The 24,696-nt window shown below is 40.4% G+C and overlaps 1 protein-coding gene across 3 annotated transcripts in view; it reads right to left on the bottom strand.

Moving 5' to 3' along the window:
• Tbca (tubulin folding cofactor A) overlaps window positions 1-23,676 on the bottom strand; it is a 54,155-nt gene extending 30,479 nt beyond the window's left edge. For all 3 annotated transcript variants that reach the window (XR_015666994.1, XM_087629537.1, NM_001013245.3), the window contains exon 1: window positions 23,594-23,676. Coding sequence is in view for 2 of the 3 variants with exons in the window: in XM_087629537.1 (XP_087485663.1) it covers window positions 23,594-23,646 (53 nt within the window). In the remaining variant the exon portion in view is untranslated. The remainder of the gene's footprint in view (window positions 1-23,593) is intronic.
• Window positions 23,677-24,696: the final 1,020 nt, after the last annotated feature.

The raw sequence follows: 24,696 nt of genomic DNA, 5'->3' as shown, positions 1-24,696 counted from the left end.
TTGGTTTTTTTTTGTTGTTGTTTTTGTAGAAATTAGTTAATCAGCTACAGTCTGGCTGTATACGCCTAGGGTTCATTCTTTTAAAGGTGTCTTGGTGCATCTTTATCATAACCTACTAAATGCTGGTTTCTCTCACTCTCTTAGATTAATTCTCATTGTTTCTCTGCTAATACTTTAATGTATCCCTAAGATTGGTAGCACTCTATGTAGTATTTAGAGAATTTTCTGTCCTAATAGTTAAGCCAAAATAATGTTCTCTCCCTCTCTGTCTCCCACCTCCCATTCTGTGTTTGAGACAGGGTTTCTCTCTCCGTCCTCCTGGTTGTCCTCCACTCACTATTCCACCTGCCTCCTGAGTGCTGAGATCAAAACTTCCAATATGCCCAGCCAATGTGCTATTTTAAAAAGAGTAAAACATTAAAGCTAGGGACAGTTCTGGATTGGAGGGAGGGGTTGTTGATGTTTTTGGTAGGTGTATGTGTGGGGGTGGGGCAGGGTCCTGCTATGCTATTCTGGAGCTGGAACCCAGAGTCTCATTTGTTAAAAAAGTACTTTATTAGTGAGTTGCATTCTCAGAGCCTCGGACTGTGATCTTTCTGGTAACTCAAGTCTTTGCGATGTCATTCGTTAAGGTTAAACCTCATTTAAATGCCTAAATACAATGGCTGGTGTCACTGTAGGAGACATTTAAGGAAGGCAACCACACAGAAGGCAAGAATGTAACTGAGGAATGTAAGAATTACTGGCAACCACAAGAGGCTAGGAAAGTCAAGCAAAGAGTCTCTAAAGTGTCAAAGGATCATGCCTGCTGATACCCTAATTTTGGACGTAGCCTCTAGACATGTGTGAATAAATTCCAGTTGTTTTTAAGCCATATTGTGGTGATTTTGTCACGACAGGCTCTGTAGCTCATGCAGATGTTAATGTAAGCTCAGCAAGTTACATTATAGAAACACTTGTGGAGCACCAACATTGTAAAGGGCTTAAATCTAAATGAGCTGCGGTTCCTAGTTAAGGCCAACACTGTACAGGCATGGAGGCTCTCCACTGTGTCATACTGCACTGTGCCATCCACCCACCTACCCATCCACCCAACAGTAACTCCAGTGAGGCCACAAAGTACAGTACTCAACTCCATATATATTGTTTTGCCAAAACAAAACTAGTGTTGATTTCTTTTTCCTTCTTTATGGTTTTATGAACAGAAACTTCCCCCTTCCCCAGCTCTCCCCAACCTCCTCATATACCCACCTCTATACCTTTTCTTTAAAAAAAAAACAAAAACAAAAACCAAGAAACAAAGCTCAAAAAAAAAAAAAACAAAAAAACACACAGCCCCCCAAACAAAAATATAAAAGCAAAAGACCAGTAAGACATAAACAATGACTAAACAATGCAAAATGAGGCGAAAAGTTTACAAAAGTACTACTGAGTTCATTCTGTGTTGGCCAAGGGGTTAATTTTAAATAAATAACAAGTGTCATTGCTATTACCCAGCACTCTATTAGAGCCCATTAAAGAATCAAGCTATTGCTAAGTTAAAAATCCAACTTGTAAAACACAACAAAATTAAACCATAATGCAACTAGGAGACAGCCACTCTCTTCCACAATGAGCCTTCATGGAGGGCCTTTAAATCATAAACAGACACACACAGAAACAATGCCTACAGAATTCTGAAGTTGTCAGGACATTAAACCCCTTCTTTTTTCATTTATTTATTTATTTATTTATTTATTTAATGTGTAGTGAGTACACTGTCAGGACATTAAACCCCTTCTTTTTTCATTCATTTATTTATTTATTTATTTATTTATTTATTTATTTTATGTGTAGTGAGTACACTGTAGCTGTCAGGACATTAAACCCCTTCTTTTTTCATTTATTTATTTATTTATGTGTAGTGAGTACACTGTAGCTGTCTTCAGACACACCAGAAGAGAGCGTGAGATATCTTTACAGATGGTTGTGAGTCACCATGTGGTTGCTGGGATTTGAACTAAGGACCTCAGGAAGAGCAGTCAGTGCTCTTAACTGCTGAGCCCTCTCCCCAGCCCTTGGTGTGGTTTTCATGATACATCCCATGCTCTCTACACTGTCTCTTAAAAGAGCTTGGAAGGATTTTGAGTCTTGCTGCTTTTCCTAAGAAATGACCACTCGTCCTTCCTATGCCCAACGCAACTCCACTACTCACTTTGGACACAGATCTAAGTGCACCTCTTCCAGAAAGCTTGCTAAACTCACTAAACAGAAGGCCAATTCTCTTACAGTGATTTCTTTGCTAAATAACGGTGACCTAAAGGTGTATTTGGATGGCAGCAGTGATTAGACAATGCTTCACAATCAGACTGCTTACACAGATAGTGTCTCTAGTCTTTCTGAGCGTAGGTGCCACACAGAAGATGGGTATTAGAGACCTGGCAGTCAGTAGCTGAAATAACAAAACGATGCCTCTTAAACAAAGATGTCCATAACACATGCGCATACCTTTCCTGACCCTAGAAAAGACTTTCGGTTTCTAAAGGAATATTAAAGGTAAGTGTGGTGGCTCACACCTACAGTTCCCCTCAGAAAGCTGAGGCAGGAGTTCAGACTTCCTAACTAGACTGGACAACCAACACAGCAAGTTCCAGGAGAGTCTACATAGGAAGATACCATCTTGGAAATAATTAAATGTAAAGATACACGACAGAAAAAACACCAGAGGAGAAGTTTTATATCTTGTTTCATAACTCATAGCCATTCAGTCCTTCCTCATCCCAAGCCTTTCTTTCTTGTTCATTCTATACCATTTTATGTATACATGTACATTACATATGTACATTGGCTTACATATATACACCATATATATGTATATATACACCTGAACTCTGCATGAGGAAACATGCAGGAATTTTTTTTTCTGAGACTGTATGGCCTCTCTTAATATTATAGATTATAAGTCCATCCATTTTCTTGCAAATTTTTTAAAATTTTAATTTTTTGTAAGGCTGAATAGGTTAGTATTTAGGTTTTGGAGGTAAATGAGTCCATAAAGTATCTGTTAATAAACATGTAAAAATCCTTTTAAAGATTTATGTACATGAATACACTGTAGCTATCTTAGACACGCCAGAAGAGGGCATCAGATCCCATTACAGATGGTTGTGAGCCACCATGTGGTTGCTGGGAATTGAACTCAGGTCCTCTGGAAGAGCAGTCAGTGCTCTTAACCTCTGAGCCCTCTCTCCAGCCCAAACAACTAAACTTTAATGTAAAGCTCCATAGTTTTCAATTCAAATCTCTATGCTAACTATACAATCCACTGGGTTGTATAGACTTCCTAATCTGATTATAGTTTTGGCATGTGATGTGTTTATTGATTGCAATTTCTTTTTTAACAATAAAGCATAAGACTATCAAATTAGGTTTATAGATAAATCATTTTCCTGTTGTTATAGCCACACAGGAAAAGCTTATAAGAAAAATAGGGCTCTATAACTCCGTACACCTGGACCACAGATGCTGTAGGTGTCAGCCATCACGAACAGAGCGTTGGCTTAAAAACAGCAAGCAGCCCATTCCCTGCTGAAACAAGCTGGGGGGGTGGGGGACCTTGGTAAAAAGAGCATTTTACATTTGTTAAGTATTAGAAATGGAGTAAGTGTATGTGATAGAACCTTTAGGGAAAAGCACAGTACTCCAGACACCAGGTTATCTGAAGGCATTTGTGAATGCTCCTGCTCCGTCAGATGCAAACAAAGCCAATAGAGGGCGGTGGCTTCCACTTCTAACCAGTGCTGTCGCTCTTCTGTCTTGCAGGTCTTAGCTTCATCATTTATAAAGTAAGAGGGCTGAACTGGATGATACTTAGCATATACTACAGCTCAAACAATGAAAAATAAAAAAGGGGAAGAAATGTATCTTAAATTCATTTTATTAACGAAGGAAATTAAATCACCACAGACTGATAATTTTCCACTTCTTTACAAAGCTGATAAAATATTCTGAAGCTGGTTCAAAAATGCTTACAAGTAGGATTTCCCAGGCCAAATAAATCGGCTCTTGAAATTTAACTATCAATTTCTCTTCTCCTTACTGATATATCCTTCTTCTTTAGGTCTCATAAGTTGCCGTAAAATCTCTCATTTCTTTGTAAATCGTGGTATAATTCATCCCAGTCTGGTGTTTCATCAACTTAACAGTTCTAATTGCCTTATTATCTGCTCTGGTGCAGTAGTAAAGCCCCTCAACACTTCCTCTACTTATGACGCAGAAAGCCCACGCATCTCAGCCTGAAGGGAGATTACCTCCACCTTGGAGATGAGCAGAGGCATGAAGACTTAAAGCTCTCTGGAGCTAAACAGTTAAATCTATCACTATTTAACTGTTAGTCAATGTTTATGCCTATCTCAACTCACATTTAATGGGGCTTTTTATTGTTATTTTCCTCAATAAAATTCTAATGACGGCTAAATGTCACTAATTCTCCTCTAAGGTTAACACATATATTGCAATGTTACCTGAGAGATAAGGTGATATGGTAGAAGATATATGGGCTTTAGAGTCATAAGACTAGTTTACATGGGTTCAAATCCTGGATGTGACTTTTGCTATCTATGTGGCTTTAAGTGTGTTACTTGCCTCTCTAAACCCAGTACCCAAATAAAATAAAGGCCATTCACTATACAACACAGGCGTGAATATTGCTTACTGATCCAAGGCTGCAAAGACAGTAAATACCCAGTATCTTTAGTAATACTCTCCTCTCCCCACAGGCTCCCCTTACTGGCTTCTGTTGTAAACCAGCCAATTGACTACTCAATCCAGTCACCACCTTTCTGGTAAAAAGCTGTAGTAATAACTCCCCCCCCCCCACTCCCCTCCTCTCTTCCTCCTTCATTTGAACCACAGTAGCAGGTGAAAGGCTCCTCTGGTAGGGGTGGAGGGACAACAAAACACTAAAAGATTTTACAACTGGAAACCTAATCACCTAAACAATACAAGACAAAAACCTACAAAGTAGTTCATAAGCTACAACTGTTTCGGTAAATATACTCACCTTTAGGGAAAACACGGTGTTTTCCTAAAACACATTAAATGGGGGTTAGGTTAGGGCCTTAAATGAGGGTTGGGTTAGGGCTATTAGTGAAAGCTTTCTCCAAAAAGTGGGGTGTGTGTGTGTATAAGAGAGAGAGACAGAGAGACAGAGACAGACAGAGAGAGAATTAGAGTGAGCTGAGATAATGATATTTAAAATATCAACATGGAGAGTGAGTTTGATATCTAGCTATATCAAATTTCTTTCCTTCTTCTTATCCTCCTTCCCCGAGTGAAGTCTTGCTGTATGGCTCCAGAACTTACAATACACAGTCAAACTGGCCTTGAAATCTCAAATGTCCAGCTTTAGACTCTGCTAGGATTGCAAGGTCATACCACCATGCTTAGCTTTCTGTTTACAAAGAATTCACTCCTTAACTGTAGGACTCCTGTGTTTCCCAATTGGTTCCTAGGACCAGAACACAATGTGATAATCATTTTTCTACAACCAATGACCTCCCCACAACCAGTTTCATCCTTTATAAAATATGATATATCCAGGGTACAAGTCATTCAAAAGTGCTCTTATCCCCTTTCAGCCTTTAAGCAAATAAAACTCAACCTCTTCTGTTTTATCTAAGTCATCCCAGTGGAAGCAGGCTATATTAACTATTATTAGCTATATTAGCTATATTAACTATATTAACTAACACTGCTGCTCCAATGCCTGGTTATGTTGCCAAAACAAAAGAGGCAAGCAGTGAGGAGAGAATCTAGATGCAGAAACCATTGGGATTCACTAAGTAATTTATAAATGTGGTATGTGACTGACTCCTCAGAGTTGTTCTCATCACTTGCTTTCAAAGTTACATTCCTTACTTGTAATTCAAGGAATGCTACATACTTATGTGCAATTAAAGACTGGTTTTGCTGTTGGAGTTAATTCTGGGTCACAAATTTAGTTTTATTATAATAGCACTATACTAACAATCACTAGTTGCACAGTTGTAGCCATAAAATAGGGAGATATCATTCTGAGTTTTCACAATAAGACAAAAGAACTGGTGCTGGTATTGTGAGTGTGTGTGCGTGTGTGTGGGGGGTGGGGGTTACTGCTGGCAAAAACTGAACAAGAGAGCTCTGGCATTGGTAGCCAACACTCAGCACAGTGCCTTCCACAAGTAGATGGTCAATAAGCCGCTGCTGATGTGAGGCAAGCTCGGGCTCAGAGAGCGCACCACGGTCTGGACAAGCTGTGGTATTAGCAGCTGGTGGGGAGGCCTGAGTTCTCATCTCACTCGCTTTCCACCCAAATTGTTCAAAATTGTTCTCTTAGAAAACAGTTTTCCCTTGGGAAGACAGACTGAATTTTTGAGGGCTGTGATAGATGCCTAACTGTAAGAAAGATGAGCTTCTGTATACCTGCCGCTGAGGAAAGGATTGACTTTAGATGTCTTCACATTTCCTGGTTACCTCTGCTCCTACGGTAGCAAACTTCATACAAAGAACGAAGCATTTCCACTCATTTGGTTCTCGACAGGGCATTTCAGCCTTCAGACACACTTCTAACCTGCTACTCAAGACGGGTTTCACTGAGCTGGGTGTGGTGGCTCAGACCTCTCACCTCAGCACATGAGAAGTTCAGGTAACTGAGATTCTGAGGCCAGTCTGGGCTACTCAGTGAGTTTGAAGCTAGCCCAGACTAAGAACAATACCTCAAAATGTTAAGAACAAACAAAATGGAATGTTACTGGTCAGTTATTTCTGAATTATAAAATGGCAGCCGAGCAGAACTGAAGAATTTGATTATAAAAAGTAATATAGACAAAGAATTTAGTTTAACATTATAGGATGTATTTATTTTGAAGAGTGACTGTTATAATTATATAAATTTGATTCTAATTAAAATGCCAATCTTAGCCAAAATTAAAACAATTAAAGTTCCATACTAACTTTAATGTTAATCATTACCTTAATTAAGTCAAATACTAGGCCAGGGGATGTAGCTCAACTGGAAGAGTGCTTGCCAAGTTTTTGAGAAACCCTTTGCTTGAACTCTACCACTGCAAAATTTAAATGTGTGTGAGGCACAGGCCTTAATCTCAGCTCTTCTGAGGCAGCAGCAGGACCAGAAGTCAAGGGCATCCTTGACTAATTATTAAGTTCCAGACCAGCCTAGAATACGTGAGACTCTGCCTCAAAAAATAAAAAGTCAAATTATGAGGCAGAGGTCAGAGGTCAGGAAGCTGGAACCGGCAGTAGGTGGGAAATGAAGAAAACCTCCTACTTCTAGAAAGCTGATTTGGATCACATTAGACATAGGCTGGAATACAAAATCAACACCAATCATCCTGATTCAACAGGAGAGAAAAATCCAATTAAAATCTGAAAGAAATTACCAGCAATGAAGTCTCAATACCAAACTTTGCACACACACTTCAAACCAGTTTCTGTTGAGCAAAGAGAGATCAAGGGTTGAGTGTGTGCAGTTTTGAGCAGGACGGTGACCCACGTGAGAACAGAGCAGACAGACCTGGAGCTGACTCTGCTGCCGAAGAGAAAGCCATGACACAACAATCAAAAGCTCACAGGCAAACTCACAGTGGATTTTTTTTATTTATTTTTACTTTTTTGATATTTCAAGATGACGTCCCTCTGTAGACTAGGCTGGCCTCAAACTCAGAGATCCACCCGCCTCTACCTTCTAAGTGCTGGAATTGAAGACTTCGGCCACCACTGCCCAGCAAGAAATGGAATTTTAAAAGGGGACGCTAATAAAGAAAGATGAATTCCAAAGTGATCTAACCAGAGGTCTCATGAATGCTTATTGTCTAGAGGGGAGGGCTATTGAAATGGAGGCTTCCCTGGAGTGACAGGATGGTCCAAAGGACAGAATTCGACTACAAAGACTTAAATACTTAGCCCCCAAACTCTGAATTTATTCAAATCACACATTACATTTTCATCTAATCCAGCCAACCTGTTTATCATTTACAGCTTCTTCAAGATAAAATTGTTTCTAAAATCAAACTAATTCATCAGGTGTGGTGGCATACACCTTTAGTCCTAGTACTTGGGAGGCAGAGGCAGGTGGGTCTCTGAATTCAAGGCCAGCCTGGTCTACAAATCAAGTTCTAGGACAGCCTGGGCTCTGTTACACAGAGAAATTCTGCTTGGGGTGGGGGTTGGGGGAACCAAGCTAATTCTTTGTTTTCAAATGTCTTTAATAAACGTATTTGGTATACGCATACATATGTGCATGCCCATAGCATACGTATGAAGGGAAGAGGACAACTTGGGTCTGTTCCACCATCTGGGCTCCCAGGATTAAACTTAGGTTGTCCATCTTGACAGTTCTTTACCTGCTGAGGCATTTTGCTGGTCTAACCTAACTATTGCACTACACTGGGAATTATTATTGAAACATAAAACACCTATTTTAAAATAATGCACATAAATACAAACTCAAGAGAGTAGTCTAACTTACAGAGAACTGGCATTAAAGGTCACTTAACATATTTTTAAGAAAATTACACTTTTAAAACTCTCCTCAAATACACATATATGCATGGGTGATATTTTTCAAGTATTTGATTCATTTTTGGGGTAAATCGATTACTTAAAATTTTATAGAGATCTGAAAAATATTGAAAAGAAACCGCTGCCTTCCTACAATAATTAAAAAAAAAATCTAAAAACCATTACTTTCCTACATGTAACATCCTCTGTGAGAAAAAAGCACACCTACCTCTATTTCTCAAGTGACTTCTACACAAAACTGTCAGCCATCAAAACACATGCCAAGCAAAACTAGTTCCATGGCACCAAGAACACTAAGAGCACAGGGAATCCAAGCTTGCAGCAGGCAGCAATCTTCTAAGTGTTCTGGAAGAAGCAGACACAGCAAGCAGCTCTCAGTTCACTCCTGTACCAAAGGCTCAGGAAATGAATATGAAAGTGCTAGTCATTCTCTAAAAGGCTAATGCCTATTAACAGCTTAAAACAGGGCACAGTAGGGGGTTAATGTGCTGTTGTCTGAATCACTTCCATCAGTTTAAGTACCTATTAGTCCTTATTAGCAATGTGCTAGCAAGGGGCTATTGGTCTTTTAAAGTTTTGTCTACTGCTTCTTATTCTATTTGGCCAGAGAGATACTTTGACAATCATGTCTGAAACATGAACTCATAAAGTTTAGCTCTGTATATCTAGATATTAGATATTAGATATTAGATTCTGCATTTTATGTTATACTTCATTCATTACGATTTTTGTTGTTACTTAGTTTTTGAAATGAGTTCTCAGTTTCCCATGTTGCTGCTTTTGAACTCCTGGGCTCAAGTGTTTTTTTTGGTCAGAAAGTTGGTATTGCAAGCTACCACTATGCCCGGCTTATTCTATAATGTTTAAAAATATCAAAGTACTCTCCAAATTCTCATCAAAGGGAAAAAATAAAATGAATCTTGTAGTAACTAAAGCAATGAATGTGCAAATTCTCCCAAGAACAATTGCTGCTTACTTATTTTCAAATATAACGCATGATCTTCAGCTACCGCCATTCACTGTCCTAAAGCTGAAGTTCATAACTACTGACTGTCTGGCATGCAGAGCCCTGCATTTGATCCCCATCACCACAAAGACACAGCACAATAAAATAGAAAAATAACTGAGGGCAGAAGTCTGCTGAAGTCACAGCTTTAAGGTCTAAATTTTGAGTAAATTCTAAGACTCAGAGCAAAATGTCCCCAACCCTAGCTGTTTGTATAATTAGCAGGGTAATCCTGAGCAAAGTCATTATCGATGTTTTTTGCAGGACACTGAGAAATACAGACTCCTCGATCACCTATTTCTTTTTCTTTTCTTTTTTTTTTTTTTTTTTTTTGAGCTGGGGACCGAACCCAGGGCTTTGCGCTTCCTAGGTAAGCGCTCTACCACTGAGCTAAATCCCCAGCCCCATCACCTATTTCTAAAAGGAGGAAACTGTGTCCTCCTGTGAACTTATTCAGAAAAGAAATACATATAAGTAACTGAGCATATTCACAGGCCTATGTTGTCCTGACATTTTTCATCCATGTAGAAGGTACTTCTCAAAACATAAACATACAAACAAAAAGCTAAACATGCTGGGCATTTTATACTGTTTTACAGTTTCATGTTCTATAGACAAGTACATTAAGTTACACAGTAGTAAAATCCTCTATTAAGTCAATTCTTGTAGAGGAACTATAAATTGCTCTACTCTTCCAACTGCAATTTATCGATGTCTCCCAATACTTAAAATACATATACTTTTGAACCAGCAATTTCACTTGTATGAACTCATTCTACACATATACTTAACTATATGCATACAAGGATATTCACTGTAAAACTTTCCAAGAGCAAAGTACTGGAAATAACATTTTTTAAGCCTATTAAATTTAAAACTGGAATATACCTACATAGTACCTGGCAGCCATTGAAGGGAATGAGGCTACTCTTTATGTTCTAAATGCAAAGTACGTGAAAAATAAAGCCACACGGAACACGGGTACACGCCAACACCAAGCCCTTTTGCACGCACGCGCACGCGCGCGCACGCACACACACACACACACACACACACACACACACACACACACACACGTGAGTAGGGTCAGGGGAGACACTAATTTATGCTGGCTCCAGTGGGGAAGTTGGACAACCAATGGGTTAGGTGTGGATCTCAGTGAACGTCTATTTACACCTTTGGGATTTTTATAGACTGAGCACTAATTCTGCTCTTAGGAACTTGAGATCTTAGAAGGTATTCATTCAACTTAGGATACTTATAACAACTTTTACTCTGTATTAAGTCTTCGGGACTATATACATGACTTCATAGAACCTACATGCTAATAGAAACTAATATAAAAAAGTATGGTAGCTCAGAGAATCTAGCCAATTAAGCAATCAGATTTCTGATGATTTTAAACTTGACATCACTACCTAGAAATGAACGCGTAGCCTAGGTTACTTAAAGTAATAGCACTAACGAAAGGAACCAAACATGTAGGCAGAAGCTGTCAGGAGCAGTCAGAGACATATTAACTGCTGACAGTCACATCAGAGTAAGACAGGAGAAAGACAAACTTGATACAAGTCATCAGACAATGTGGCGTAGTATTCTCCAGCAAGGTTCAGATTAAGCCCAGCATCCAGGAGTTCAAGACTCAACTGGGCTGCTACTAGTTAGACTGTCTCACACAAACAAAAACCAAACAATACAAACAAAAGTTTGAGGGGAGGGAATTAATGAAACACCATTCACTGAATTATATGTATACCTTATCTGACTATGTTTCTATAATGAGGAGAAACTCTGAATTCCAACCAAGGAGAGCCTCCCACATCATTACAATCTTTCTAGAAGCTAAAGTATCAGGGGTCGTACAGAGGAGAGGAAGAACTATTAGAAGTAGAAGGTTGGGATTCCAAGGTTATCTGTCCTTCCAGCTCTCTCTTCTTTTTCACTCTCCCAATCACAGAACACTGAATTAGATAACAAAGAAGGCTCAGGAGCTGTCTGCTCTTCCAGAGGACCTGAGTTCAGTTCCCAAAATACACAAGATGGATGGCTCACAACCATCTGTAACTCTGGTTCCAGGAGATCTGACATCTTCTTCTGACCTCCATGAGCACCAAGCACGTATATGACACATATATGTATATGCAGGCAAAACATTCATATGCAAATTAAAATAAATAAATCTAAAGTTAAAATTAAATAAAGATAGTGGTCTACTATCACAGCTACTTGGCACAAAAGCAGGAGGATCACTGGTGCACAGGCGTTTCACGATACCGTCCTGACCAACACAGCGAAACGTCATTTTAAAAATAAATTACTACAACTATTCTTTTCACAAATGTACAAAAGGCACAGTTGAGTGGTAAGATTTCTTTAATTGTTCCCCAGTTCACTTACAGAATTGAGCAGGTGATTTAATATAAGGCTGGGGGAGAAGAGTTCTTCCCTCCCAGAGTCAGTTGTGATGGGGATGCCCGCTACTTTTTCCCAAATAAGCCATTTGCTGTTGGGCAAGTGAGATCTAAGGCTGGAAGATGGTCTAGGAACGGCAGGCAGTCCTTGAGCTTCTGACCAACTCTTAAGAGCAGCCTTATTGTCTGGATGTTCAAGAAAGTGGCTGGTGTTTCTATTGTTTTAAGCCACCTGTCTGTGGCCCTTTAGAGTGGCCCAAGCTAAGATAGCATTTTTTAAAAAGATTTATTTATGTATATGAGTACACTGTAGCAGTGGTTAAAGAGTTATTTATTTTATTTATTTGAGTACAGTAGCTGTCTTCAGACACACCAGGACACTAGATCCCATTACACATGGTTGTGAGCCACCATGTAGTTGCTGGGAATTGAACTCAGGACCTCTGGAAGAGCAGTCAGTGCTCTTAACCACTGAGTCCTCTCTCCAGCCCTGGACAGCATTTATATAAAACGGAAAATTCAATACTCTAGGACCCAACAACCCTACTTCTGGGTATATACTCAGAAAGAACTTTCATCTTGAAAGAGGCCTGGGAGGGACACAGAAACACTGTTAATAATACAGCAGCCCAAATACTCCCCTGTACAGAAATGGATGAGCTGTAGGACCACACAATGGAACAGTATACAACCACCAAAACAAACAAATACACTGTATACATCTGCAAAACTACGCCTTTATCTACTAACAGAGTAAAAAATAGGTCTCTTAAGATGCACTTCCTACCAAGTTAAAAAAAAAAAAAAACAGAACTAGAACTTGATCTATTTTAGCAAGATACAAATGATAGACTAAACAAAAAAGCAAGACAATAAGCTTTTTTGTGGGGGAGCAGCACAAAACTAGTTATCATTATTTCTGTTCGTTGGGGTCCTGTTATTCATATAACATATAACATATAATATAATGATATTATGTAAACATGAAGAACTGTCTTGAGCAATGAGAATTCACAAAACTATACAGTGCATTTTTTAGAGGAACACATGAAAAGAAATTCCACAGGACTTGTAAAGTCTAAAATTCCTCAGCGTCTGCCTAAATCTCTCTGATGAGAATCACGAGGTTGATCTCCAGGTGACAACTGCTTACTGAGTTAGTATAGTGGTTCTGAAACTCTTAAATTTCAAAATACTTTTATTTTTCGGAGCTGGGGACCGAACCCAGGACCTTAAGCGCTCTAAATCCCCAACCCCTCAAAATACTTTTACACTAAAAAATTACTGAGGACCACACAGAGGTATGGTTTATATAAATCTGTTAGTAATGAATATATCATAAATTGAAACAGAAAACATAAGAAATACCTTGGCATTCACTTTTAAATTAGGAAAGATTATATTTAATTCACTTACCCTCTTTCCCCCCAAAAAAGACTGGTGAGAAGGCACAGTGGGTAAGAGCACTCCTTGCAGAAGCATGAGGGCCTGAGTGTCCATGCCTGCCAGCCACACAGCACGCACCTACACTCCAGGGCTGGGTGGGGAAGGGAGAAAGACAGACTACTGAAGCCAAAAGTCAGGGAGCTGACAGTGCAAAGGAATAAAGTAGAGAGTGACAGAGCAGATGCCCAACATCCTGCAAACGCACTCACATGTACACTATACACACAGACATTACTCATAAGTAAAATACTATTATGTCAAAATAAACAATTTTATAAAAAGTAGTTCTATTTCTTCAAAGCAAATAGTGAAAATGGTAGCACTTTACATTTTTGCATGTTTGTTTAAATTAACTGAAGTAACCAGATTCTCATACCTGTTTCTACATCCAATCCATTGTCATATTGCATAACCCCTGGGAAAACTCATGGTACACTCATGAGCAAATGAACACGAAAAAGAAGGCTGCAGAAGTAGCTCTGTCAGCAAGTGCTTGCTTGAGAATCTAAGTTCAACTCCCCAGAACCCAAGTGAAAAACTGCTAGGTAGGTCTCAGGTGCTGACAGGCAACCAGGATCGCCAAATCTGAGCCTCGGCGACAGTCTCTAATGTAGACGGTGTCCAAGGAAAACAAACACATGTTCTTCCCACCCACCCCCACTTGGATTTGAATTTGAAAAAGGCAAATATATCCTAGCATTTTTATACACATAACCTCTACTTTACAGAAAAGGCTTAGAAACTCCAAGGAATCAGCAGAACACTCTGAAAATTTCTGGTCTGGCCTAGTGACCAGCCATTCTAAGGAATGGAATGTTGCTTCGAGAAACAAAAATTCTCTGTAACACAGAGATAGGTCTTTCTCTCACTATGTCACTGTCATCTCTCCAGCCCCAATCCTACTACTCTTATGCTTTGAAAACAGCAGTAACAGTCTGTGGCAATGGATACTAAATCACACAGGCATAAGTAGCTAGCTCTGTTGTGTGCTACTGTTCAGAAGAATGACTACAGATGGCAATGATACACTGTACATCAAAAGGCTCAGAGAAAGGATGAAGAGCCTTGGTTTGAACATTATGCAATATATACAAGCATTGAAACCTGGTACACAATTAGTGGGGCAATTTTCATGAATATCACTTAAAACTTTAAAAGTAAGTAACAACTTATGATAATATTTAATGACATATTTAAAATCAAATTTTGAAAGCTCTGATAGACAGATAAATTATACATATACATATACATATAGCTGTGCTCCATTATTAGGTATGTATATGATGTGTCAAAAAAGATTAAAAAATAGATGTGTCAAAACAAAAAAGATTAAAAAATAAATGTGCTTGTGTGCATGTGTGCATTAATGTGCATGTGTGGGTGCATGTGTGTGGAGGTCAGATGTTGATGTCAGGTGTTTTCTTCTATCCCTCTCAAGCATATCTTTTTGAGTCAGCATCTCTCACTGCTTTCAGTAGCCTGGCTGCCATCAAGCCTCAGAGACGCTCCTGTCTCCCCATCCCCAGCACCAGGATTACAGAAAAGCATGTAGCTATGCCTGCTTTCTCCATTGATACTGGAGTCTAAGCACAGATCCTCGGGCTTACATGGAAGGAACTTTGTCAACTGAACAATTTCTCTAACCTCTATTTCTTTTTAAAACCTGGAAGAGTGAGCCTATAACTGATGTATGGTTTATATATGCTTGGCCCAGGGAGTGGCACTATTAGGAGGTGTGGCCCTCTTGGAATAGGTGTGTCATTGTGGGTGTGGGCTTTAAGATGCTCATCCTAGCTGCCTGGAAGCCAGTCTTCTCCTAGAGGTGTTCAAATGAAGATGTAGAACTCTCAACCCTCCTGCACCATGTCTGCCTGAATGCTGCCATGCTCCCACCCTGATGATAATGGACTGAACCGCTCAACCTGTAAGGCAGCCCCAATTAAATGTTGTCCTTATAAGAGTTGCCTTGGTCATGATGTCTATTCATAGCAGTAAAACCCTAACTAAGACACAACAGATTAGCATTTCTAACATTAAAACAATGTTTAAAGTTACTAGTTTTTAGGTAAACCCTTATATGATGTTTTACATCATGCCATCTTGAAGAACGCATATTGAATGAAGGAAACAGTTACAGTCACAGTTTCTTTTCCTCATTTCTACGTCTCCTACTTTTCGTTATAAGTAAACAGTTCCAGACTGTTGAGCTGGAACCCTGTCACATGAACTTTTTTTAGTTTCTACCACTTCTTAACCAAACTGGCAAATAATACACCTATTTTATGAAAGCCATAAACACTATCTCTTTGACTACTATAAAGGCAAGAACTTCTCAGCCTTATAAAATTCTTTATATATTTTTAGCATAATGTAGAACACTTAGATTTTAACATGAGATATCAAAATTATACTACTGTATTAAGTTTAAATGCACTTCAGTGGACTTATGGGCTTCAAAGATTTTATAGAGTACAGTACAGTATGGTTGTTTCAGAGAATAGCTTTTCACTATTCTCTGAATAGTATATTCAAGTATAGCAGCATTATTCAGAGACTGAGAACACTAATGTCTACTTGCTTTGTTATTCATTACCCAAGTTTGTAATGGGCCTGGTTAGAACATGAACACATAGGGCACATTAAGAGGGCCATAAAATACTTCTTTGGCACAGGTCTCTCAACAACCAGAGAATTCAGTTAAAAACAAAACAGTGAGGAGAATCTATAGCTAGTATAATCTACCTTTAAAATGGTAGGAATAGGGCAAGGTGATACTGAGAGTGAATGTGCATGTTGAGGAAGCTCGGTGATCTGAGTTAGATTCCTGGAACAAAAGGACTTCATAAAGTTGTCCTGACCTCCACACGGGCTCTCCTCTCAAATCATACACAAATACATGTGAATAGTGGGAATTAATGATATGGAAAAAAGGTGTTTGTTCTACAAAAACCAAAACAAAAAAACCAAAAGAACCCAAAAATACAAGTTTTGCTGGCGTTTGGAACCAGAGAATTACCACCTCAGCAATTAACAGAATGCCATCACCACAGGATAGAAACTACCCAACCTTGCAAGTCTCATACTCTTTCCCTCTCCAAAACCAGTCAGACATTGGCCAAGTAATTAAGAACTAAGATTTTATCACTATTAAAAAAAAAAACAACCAAGTTCTAGGTTCTGTCCTGGGATCCACAGCCGTTCCACCTTAAGTCCTTGACGGTATCTATCATGCTATGGCCGGTTTGTGGCCTTCCTACATTTCTATTGAAATAATCATCAAAGCATCTTAAGGAGTGAGGCCTTTAGATCTGATCAGCGATCTTACAAAGTGCTTCACACATGGCTGGACCTTTCCTTGTCCTTGTCAGTGCTCAAGGTGCCACTTTGGTGTCAAAAAGGAGACCTGTGAAAACACATTCCTGTTTTTGTAAACTGCCTAGTCTCAGACTGTTTTGTTACAAGAGCACATACCAAGACAGACGTGAATGACATGGGTTAGGATACACTGAGCCTTCACTACCGATCGGCATTTCAGCTAGGTGATTCACACTTTCCTTACTCAGTTTCCCTAATAACATGAAAACCATACGGTTGGCTGCCAATCCCACTTTTCAGCTAGGAAAATGGGGTTCCGAAGGCTAGGTAACTTTCCTAGGGTCCTAAAAGTGCTGTGTGGTGAGTGGAATCTGGGGTTCCGTCTGTTACCTCCCACAGCAGAAACAACTAGAGTGATTATTATACAGTAAACCATTGTCCGTGCCTTTCAATTACCGATTAGATCAAGTTCAAAAGCTCACAAAGGAAGCATACTCATCTATTCATGGCAAAGAACTTTCATACCAAACGGTTCAAAGATGGTAAGAAATTCTGAGACTCAGCCAGATCCATGACAAAATACCAAGAAAAAATATCAGAGTTCTATAGGTACATAAAACCAGCCTAACAAGACATTATGGTGTTCTATAAATGTACTGTTAGAAATGACAAACTAGAATAGAAAGGTCATACATTTAAGCATCAATATTCTATCTTTCTAGTCTATATTCTAGAAATGCTCTATTAGCATAATTTTGTAACCTTACTAGAGTCTCAAGATTTCTACCAAATAACATGTACAATGAAAACACAGAATACACACACATGCACGCACGCATGCACGCATGCACGCACGCACGCACGCACGCACGCACGTTCATATATGCATGTACCCTGAGCACAGATACAAATGGGGGAGCAGCTGAGTGAGCAAACAAGAGAGTAAAAGACCCTTGACATCTCAAGCCAATTTGCAGAATGTATTCTGTGCTGGGAAAATCATGACCATGAGTAGCCTTGGCTTTCCCCTTTGAAGCTTGAAGAGACGTGGCTGCAGGTTACGAGCTCTGCTTGCCAAGCGGCTGGCAGGCGAGGTGAGGAGCTGACCATCTGCATTCCATGCTGACACTGCCTCTGACCATGACATGGACAACTGGTGACCAACCTTCCAAACAGGGCTAAAGTTCAAAGGTAAATTCTAAGGTAAGACACTGACCACTCTGGTTGACTGACTCAAAGCCTTTGGTACAAGAGAGCGAAAAGGGAAAGACAAAGGTAGCAAGGCATTGAGGAGTCACTTACAAAGCTCCTTATTTACACTTTGGTCCCAGGTCCTGCTCTGTAACATATAATGTGTGTATGTATATGGACAACCACAAATGTAGGTATATACAAACTCTGGAAGATGGCACAGTTTGGGAACAAGGCTTTATTAAGGAAAAAAAAATCAATATACTGTCCCTACAGGGTCCTGATGTAAAATTCTATAATCGGGCCTGTAGATCTGTAATTATGGCGTGTCAGCTACATTTAACAAGAGTGTTAAGACACTGTTACAGCTAAAGCAACACAATTGCAGTGCGACTTGTCCTAGCCTCCTCCTAATCCACCAGTGTCAATTTCATTTAATCAGAGGAAAACTATGGGACAACCTCAGCGAATTCCTAATACTCTAACATTCTTTGTTCACACTGGATTTTAAGCTATTACCAATCTAAAATGTTTATAAAAAAGATATATTTAAGAAAGTATTTTTAGGGGTTGGGGATTTAGCTCAGTGGTAGAGCACTTGCCTAGCAAGGCCCTGGGTTCGGTCCCCAGCTCCGAAAAAAAAAAAAAAACTTTTTTTTTTCTTTTCTTTTTTTTCGGATCTGGGGACCGAACCCAGGGCCTTGTGCTTGCTAGGCAAGTGCTCTACCACTGAGCTAAATCCCCAACCCCAAAAAAAGTATTTTTAATTAATTAGTTCACCAACAGAGGCCTAGTTCATCAGGTGTTACTAACAGTTGGCTTTAAAGTTGTAAGTCAGGTTTTATATTAAAGATTAAAACATTTTTCCTTGTAGAATCTCTTGAATTTATGACATATCTAATAACACTTATTTTATAAACACAAATCCTGCTTGGAAAAGTAGAGCAGATGAAAGTTGCTTAGCTAAAATACTACATCTTGACACAGAGTCAGTAAAACAAGTCCAAATTTTCTTCCACTTTAGTGAAAATACTTTCTAAATAATTAATGTAGAAAAAGCTACTATGGTAAGGATTTGTATTTATATCACACATTTTAAATTAAGTAAGGCCTGATGTTTACAGAGTGATAGTTTATAAGTGTACCACTAACAGCTTTCACATAAATTATATTTACAAAGTACAGACGCGGGAGACAGAGAAGATGGTCCATCAACCTATTACCTGAGATGTTGCAAGTTTTGACAGAGAATGTCCCACATCCTAGGAAACTCCTGTCCAAAAAGTTATGACCATAGATGCCACCCGTGTATCAGTGGACAGACACCAGACAGATGATAGTAATTTTACAGATCTGCACTGAGACAAAAACTGGGAATATTATTTGGTCATTCCTTGAGAGGTTGGCCAGATTAGCTGTGACACATCAGATACCTATAATCTCGTAATCCACAAAAAAAAAAAAAAAAAAAAAAAAAAGTTTAAATCTTTTTAAAAAGAGCCAGCCAGACTATGCTAACTAGTTTTTATGAACTTGACACACTAGGGTCACCCAGGAAGAGGGAAAGTCAATTAAGAAACTGTCTCCATCAGACTGGCCTGTAACACTTTCATGGTTAACCATGAGGATACCAAGCCCAGGGCAGCATCACCTCTGGACAGGTGGCCCTGGGCTGTATATGAAAGCAGACAGAACAAGCCAGGTGAGGCAAACCAGTGGCAGCACTCCCGCCATGGCCTGCCTCACCTGCCTCAGGTTCTTTCCTATCTGAGTTACCGCCTTGGCTTCCCACTGTGGCAGACTGTTACCCAGGAGATGAAATAAATCTGTCCTACTCAAGCTAGTTTTGGTGGTGGTGTTTACATAGCAATACTAAGTAACTAACCATATCAATTTTAACTACCACAGCATCACATAGCAACTAAATCTACCAACAACACCCACTGCTGTCCAAGTACCACTCAATGCTTGGGACCAAATACATTTCAAACCAAAGCTTTTCAGATTTTGGACTGTTTATATAAACCTTACCAATTGAACATCTATAACTCCAAAATTGGAAGTGCCCCCAAATCTGAAGCTGTTGAATATCATATCAGCATTCAAAGAGTTTGGGATTCTAAACATTTTGAATTTCAGATTCTCCAGTTAGGAATGCTCTGTATGGGTCACACATTAGCAAAGTTGATTACTCAGAGAAATGTCCTGTAACTACTCATATCTAATGCACAAGTCTATTTCCACAGCCTGAATAACCCTAACCAGAGAAGAAGCCCCTCTGACTGAGGGTGTACTCTCAGAGGCTCTGCACCAGGCCGGCCTCACTGCTGTCCAGCAGTCCATGAATGGATTCTTCCCCATACCCTCCTCTGGCTGTTACTGTATAAGGTAACATTCTCTAGGTGGGCACTGTGTAACTTGCTTATTTTCCACCTGTGGTAGTCTGAATCTACCCCCATAGGTGCACATATCTAAATGCTTGTTGGAGCTGTTTTGAGCCTTGTATGAGGGGTGTGACACTGAGGGCAAGCTCTGAAGTGTTTAAAGCCCACCGTAGGCCCGGTCTCTGGTGTTCTCAGTCTCTAACCTGTAAGATTTAACCTCTCAGATCTGGTGCCATGCCTGTCTACCTACTGCCTTGTTCCCACCATGATGGTCAAGGACGCACCCTCTGAAACTGTAAACAAAGCCCCAATTAAAAACTTCCTTTTCAAAGTTGCCTTGGTCATGGTATCTGTTGCCAGCAACAGAACAGTAATTAAGACACCAGCTAAGGTGCTTCCCCTGAAACTCGCTTTTGCTTCCATTTAAAATACTGGCTGAATCACCACACATTAGTCTGCCTTCCCCAACGCCCAGCTGGTATCACTGCATTATCTCCCTGATGCCAACCACCATCTGCCTAACTGCTCACCTCCAGACGCTTAACTCTCCATCTCTGGTCAGATTCCGTCCTAACTCCACCACAGGGGACTGAATCACAACGGCTGTAGCTGAGAAACTTCACAGTCTAACAGAGTCAGTGAACCCTAGGACAGAAACCTACAGTATAAACTCCCTACAGTATAAACTCCAATGGTTCTCCACTTTGAGGAAGTCTAAATGACTTGGGGCTAATGAAAGATGACTTCAAACCATTTCTTCCAAACAAAGCTTGTGACTTCTGAAGAGAAATGTAATTACAGAAAAATTGAAAAATAACAGTTGAGAATAGCTGGTCTTGAAACTAATCTTAAAAAAAACAAAACAAAACAAAAAACCCAAATGCCTAGGTCTGGTGAGGATGTCTCAGCAGAGAGAGGCACTTGCTGGCGAGTCTGACAACCTAAGTTTGATATCCCAGTCCTACATGGTAGAAAGAGTGAACTTCTGACTTCCATACCTCTGCTATGGCATAAGCACACTCCCAACACAGAGTAAATAAATAAAGCAATTAAACAAATAAATGCAATTTTTATAAAATACAACAAACCCAATGAACAGAATCCCTTTCATAAAAGCAAGACCACTCTTGAATCACAAAACTAAGAAGTCTCTGAAACTAAATTCGGAGAAGGGAAAAACAGCAGCATACCCTTTAAGCCCTTTCATTATAAAAACATAAATATACACGGAAGGCTCACAATCATTCTTCCCGACAATTCGTGTCTGCTCATCTACGCTCTCCTCTGGATGAGAGAAAATGTAGAATTCCGCCTCAGTCTATTAACACAGAAGATAGAATCATAGTAAAATAAGTTTTCAGGAAAAAATGAGGAAGTAACACTTATGGATGTAGACATTATACAGAAGGATAAAATGTAAGCAACCAACAAGTACAGGATAAATTTTAAGTTTAAAAGTGTATGTCCCTGTTTTACAGTATGTAGGAAGAAATGCTACACTTAAAGGCCAGGAAGGAAAGATTCACAATACACATTCAGTAATTTCAGAGACAATTTGAGATTACGGTAAATTATGAGTTTCATAAAAATTAACTTGTTGAAATATGTTTCATAAAAATTAACTTGTTGAAATATGAATACCAAAGGTAAACTTTGCTAATGTCCTATTAGTCTGCAAACAAACCTATATCTACCTCCAGGCAATTTATGTAGGCATCTGAGGATTTGTGAACGTCTCACAAGTTAGTTCTTAATTACTTAAGAACTTTCTGTAGCATATGTATTGCTAGGCTATAACTACTTGAACTAAATAAATTTCTAGTATAGGATATAGATCGTGAAGGTGATGAATATCAAGGAGGTATTATTATTAGTGAGAAAACATTAGAAATCATTTCTTATGATATCTACTTTTCTGCAAAATAGACGAAATGCTAAAGGAAACGGCACAGCCAAAGAAAGGGTGGCAACAGAGAACAGAACCATAGGCTGAGGGCGGTGGATTACTTATATCTTGTGTTATAGATATCCTATTCCCTTCCTATTATCACAAATTCTAACGCTCTACCACAGCACCTCAGCTATAATAAGGAGGCTTGCTTCATTTGCTTGCTCTGCTAACCTGAAGCATGCCTTCCCCCACATTCTGAAAAATGCACTAAATATATTACCGAGCAAAATGTTTACAGTGTATCGTGTTTACTTGACACACACTGTATCAAATAACATAGCAGGTATTTCTTCCAAAACCTGAATGCAGGGAGAATTTGGGTTCTATCTTCCAAATTCAATGAAAGAGGCACTGTACAACGCTGATATGTTCCACATTACATAAAATCGATGACAGAACCAAGATTTGAAGTCAGGCACAATTCAGACTGTCCATTTCCCTCCCACTCCTAGCATCTCCTTCCTAGCTGCCTTCGTAATAAAAGCTTCCAAAGTACCGTTCGAAGCACTAAAACTCTAGTACAGGATCTCAAAAAGTGATTCACCTCTATGGGTTGACCTCTCTCTGATGGAATATACCAATAAACGGCAGAGAGGAGCCAACAGGAAAAAGCTATTCCCACTGCAGAATGATCTGCCTGGTAAGGAGGCTGTGTATCTTTTCCCTTGGAATGCCTCAGTTTGATCCTCTTGAGTCTGAACAAAACTAGTTCTAGTGAGCACTGAAGTATGTACTAGCAGTCGGGAATCAAGGCATATCACAAGACTGGTCTGGCCTACTCGTGGGAGGCAGCATCCCACAGCTCTGGGGCGAGCTTCGGGGAAGAAGTTTGCAGAGGTGCTCAAGTTCACTCCCCAGTTCCCAAAGTCTGGAAGTGAGCCAAGTCGGAGGACGGGGCCCCGCCACTGTGTCTTCTGAGTGAGGACTGTGATCTCAGCGTCCCTTAAACTTGAGCGCTGTCCAGTACACCTGAAGCCAGGCCAGGGTGGACTCCGCCTCAAAGTTCAGCAAGCTGCGCACAGGCCGAGGCCCTCTAGGTGCAGGCCGCCCTCCTCCTCCCGGCCCGCACGCACGGAGGATGGCTCCGAGTCCCGCACGGAGGGCGGCCGGGCCAACGCGCCGAGGTCGCCCAGAGTCCCGCACGGAGGGCGGTCGGGCCAACGCCGAGGGCGGTTCCCTGCCAGCGCCAGCCCAACGTGTGCGGCCCCTCGCATCCCGCCCGCCGAGGCCTGGAAGCCGCACCCGCACCGGGCCTACGCTCCGCCAGGCTTTCCTGGCGGTGAGGAGAGAAGAGCAGGCACAAGCCGCGGAGCCGCCGGCCGTTCCTTACCGCTTCACCACTCCGGTCTTGATCTTGATCTGCCTCACGCGAGGATCCGCCATGGTCCCTAAGGCGCCGCAGGAAGGAGAGGCGGGACTGTACGGCGCGCCGGCGCAGAAGAGGCGATGAAGTGGGCGTGGTGTCGAGGGTGTGCGCATGCGCAACTGGCAACTCGGACTCTGCTCCTTCCAACTTTAAACTGGAATCATTGCCTCTAGGCTGCTGATTGATACCTAGAGCTGAAGTCTCCCAAAGTCCCCTACCAGCTGATTCGCGTGTGCTTGGACAGGTTATGGACACAAGCTGCACTTTTATTTTCAGTCTCCACAGCCTGAGTTAAGAAACTTTCTGTTCCTGAGAAAGTGGGCAGGATTAGCGGCTTAATGGACAGTGTGACCTAGAAACTGTTATCAAGAATAATTTTGGTTTTCACTGTTGTTAAATGGTCCCTCCGCCTTAGGGACCATGGCCGATCCTCGCGTGAGGCAGATCAAGATCAAGACCGGAGTGGTGAAGCGGTAAATATCTGTGTTTGAGGAAATAAAACACCATCATGCAGGCAGTCAAAAGAAGTCTTTTAAATCTAATTTAATTTTTTTACAACGCCCCCCCTAAAAAAAAGTTTGTAGAGTGTTACTTGTGGAAATTGTCATGTGATGTTTGAGTTTGTGGAGAGAAGACTCTGAGGGTAAGGAGGGTCCTCTTATCCTACATATTAGCAAGTTTGTTTCACGTGTCCAGCAAGACTCCTTGTCCTGAGACACGTTGGCCCCCTAACCCTGTGACAGGGAGAAAGCAGTACAGCATTGCATCTATTAGGCCTAGAAGGGAGCAGCCCTTTACTACAAGCCTGATGGCTTGAGTTCAATCTGCAGGACTCAAAGCAGTAGACTGTAAGACCCAACTCTTGCAAGTTGTCCTTTAACCTCCATAAGCACTGTGGTTTGCAAACGTACACAGAGGCATATGAAATAATCGTTTGCTTTATGAAAGCAGCTAGTGGGCTGAACATTTGGAACAGAAGATACTATTGTTTGTCCTATGCTTTAAAAAAAAAAAGAAAGAAAGAAATGCCTACGTTGGCAACAAAATGGCAGAATCCCGTCCACAGC

The sequence above is a fragment of the Rattus norvegicus genome, chromosome 2 (genome assembly GCF_021556685.1).
Source record: "Rattus norvegicus strain SHRSP/BbbUtx chromosome 2, alternate assembly SHRSP_T2T, whole genome shotgun sequence".
In the NCBI taxonomy this organism is placed as follows: Eukaryota; Metazoa; Chordata; class Mammalia; order Rodentia; family Muridae; genus Rattus; species Rattus norvegicus.
This window is presented reverse-complemented; position numbering and strand designations above follow the sequence as displayed.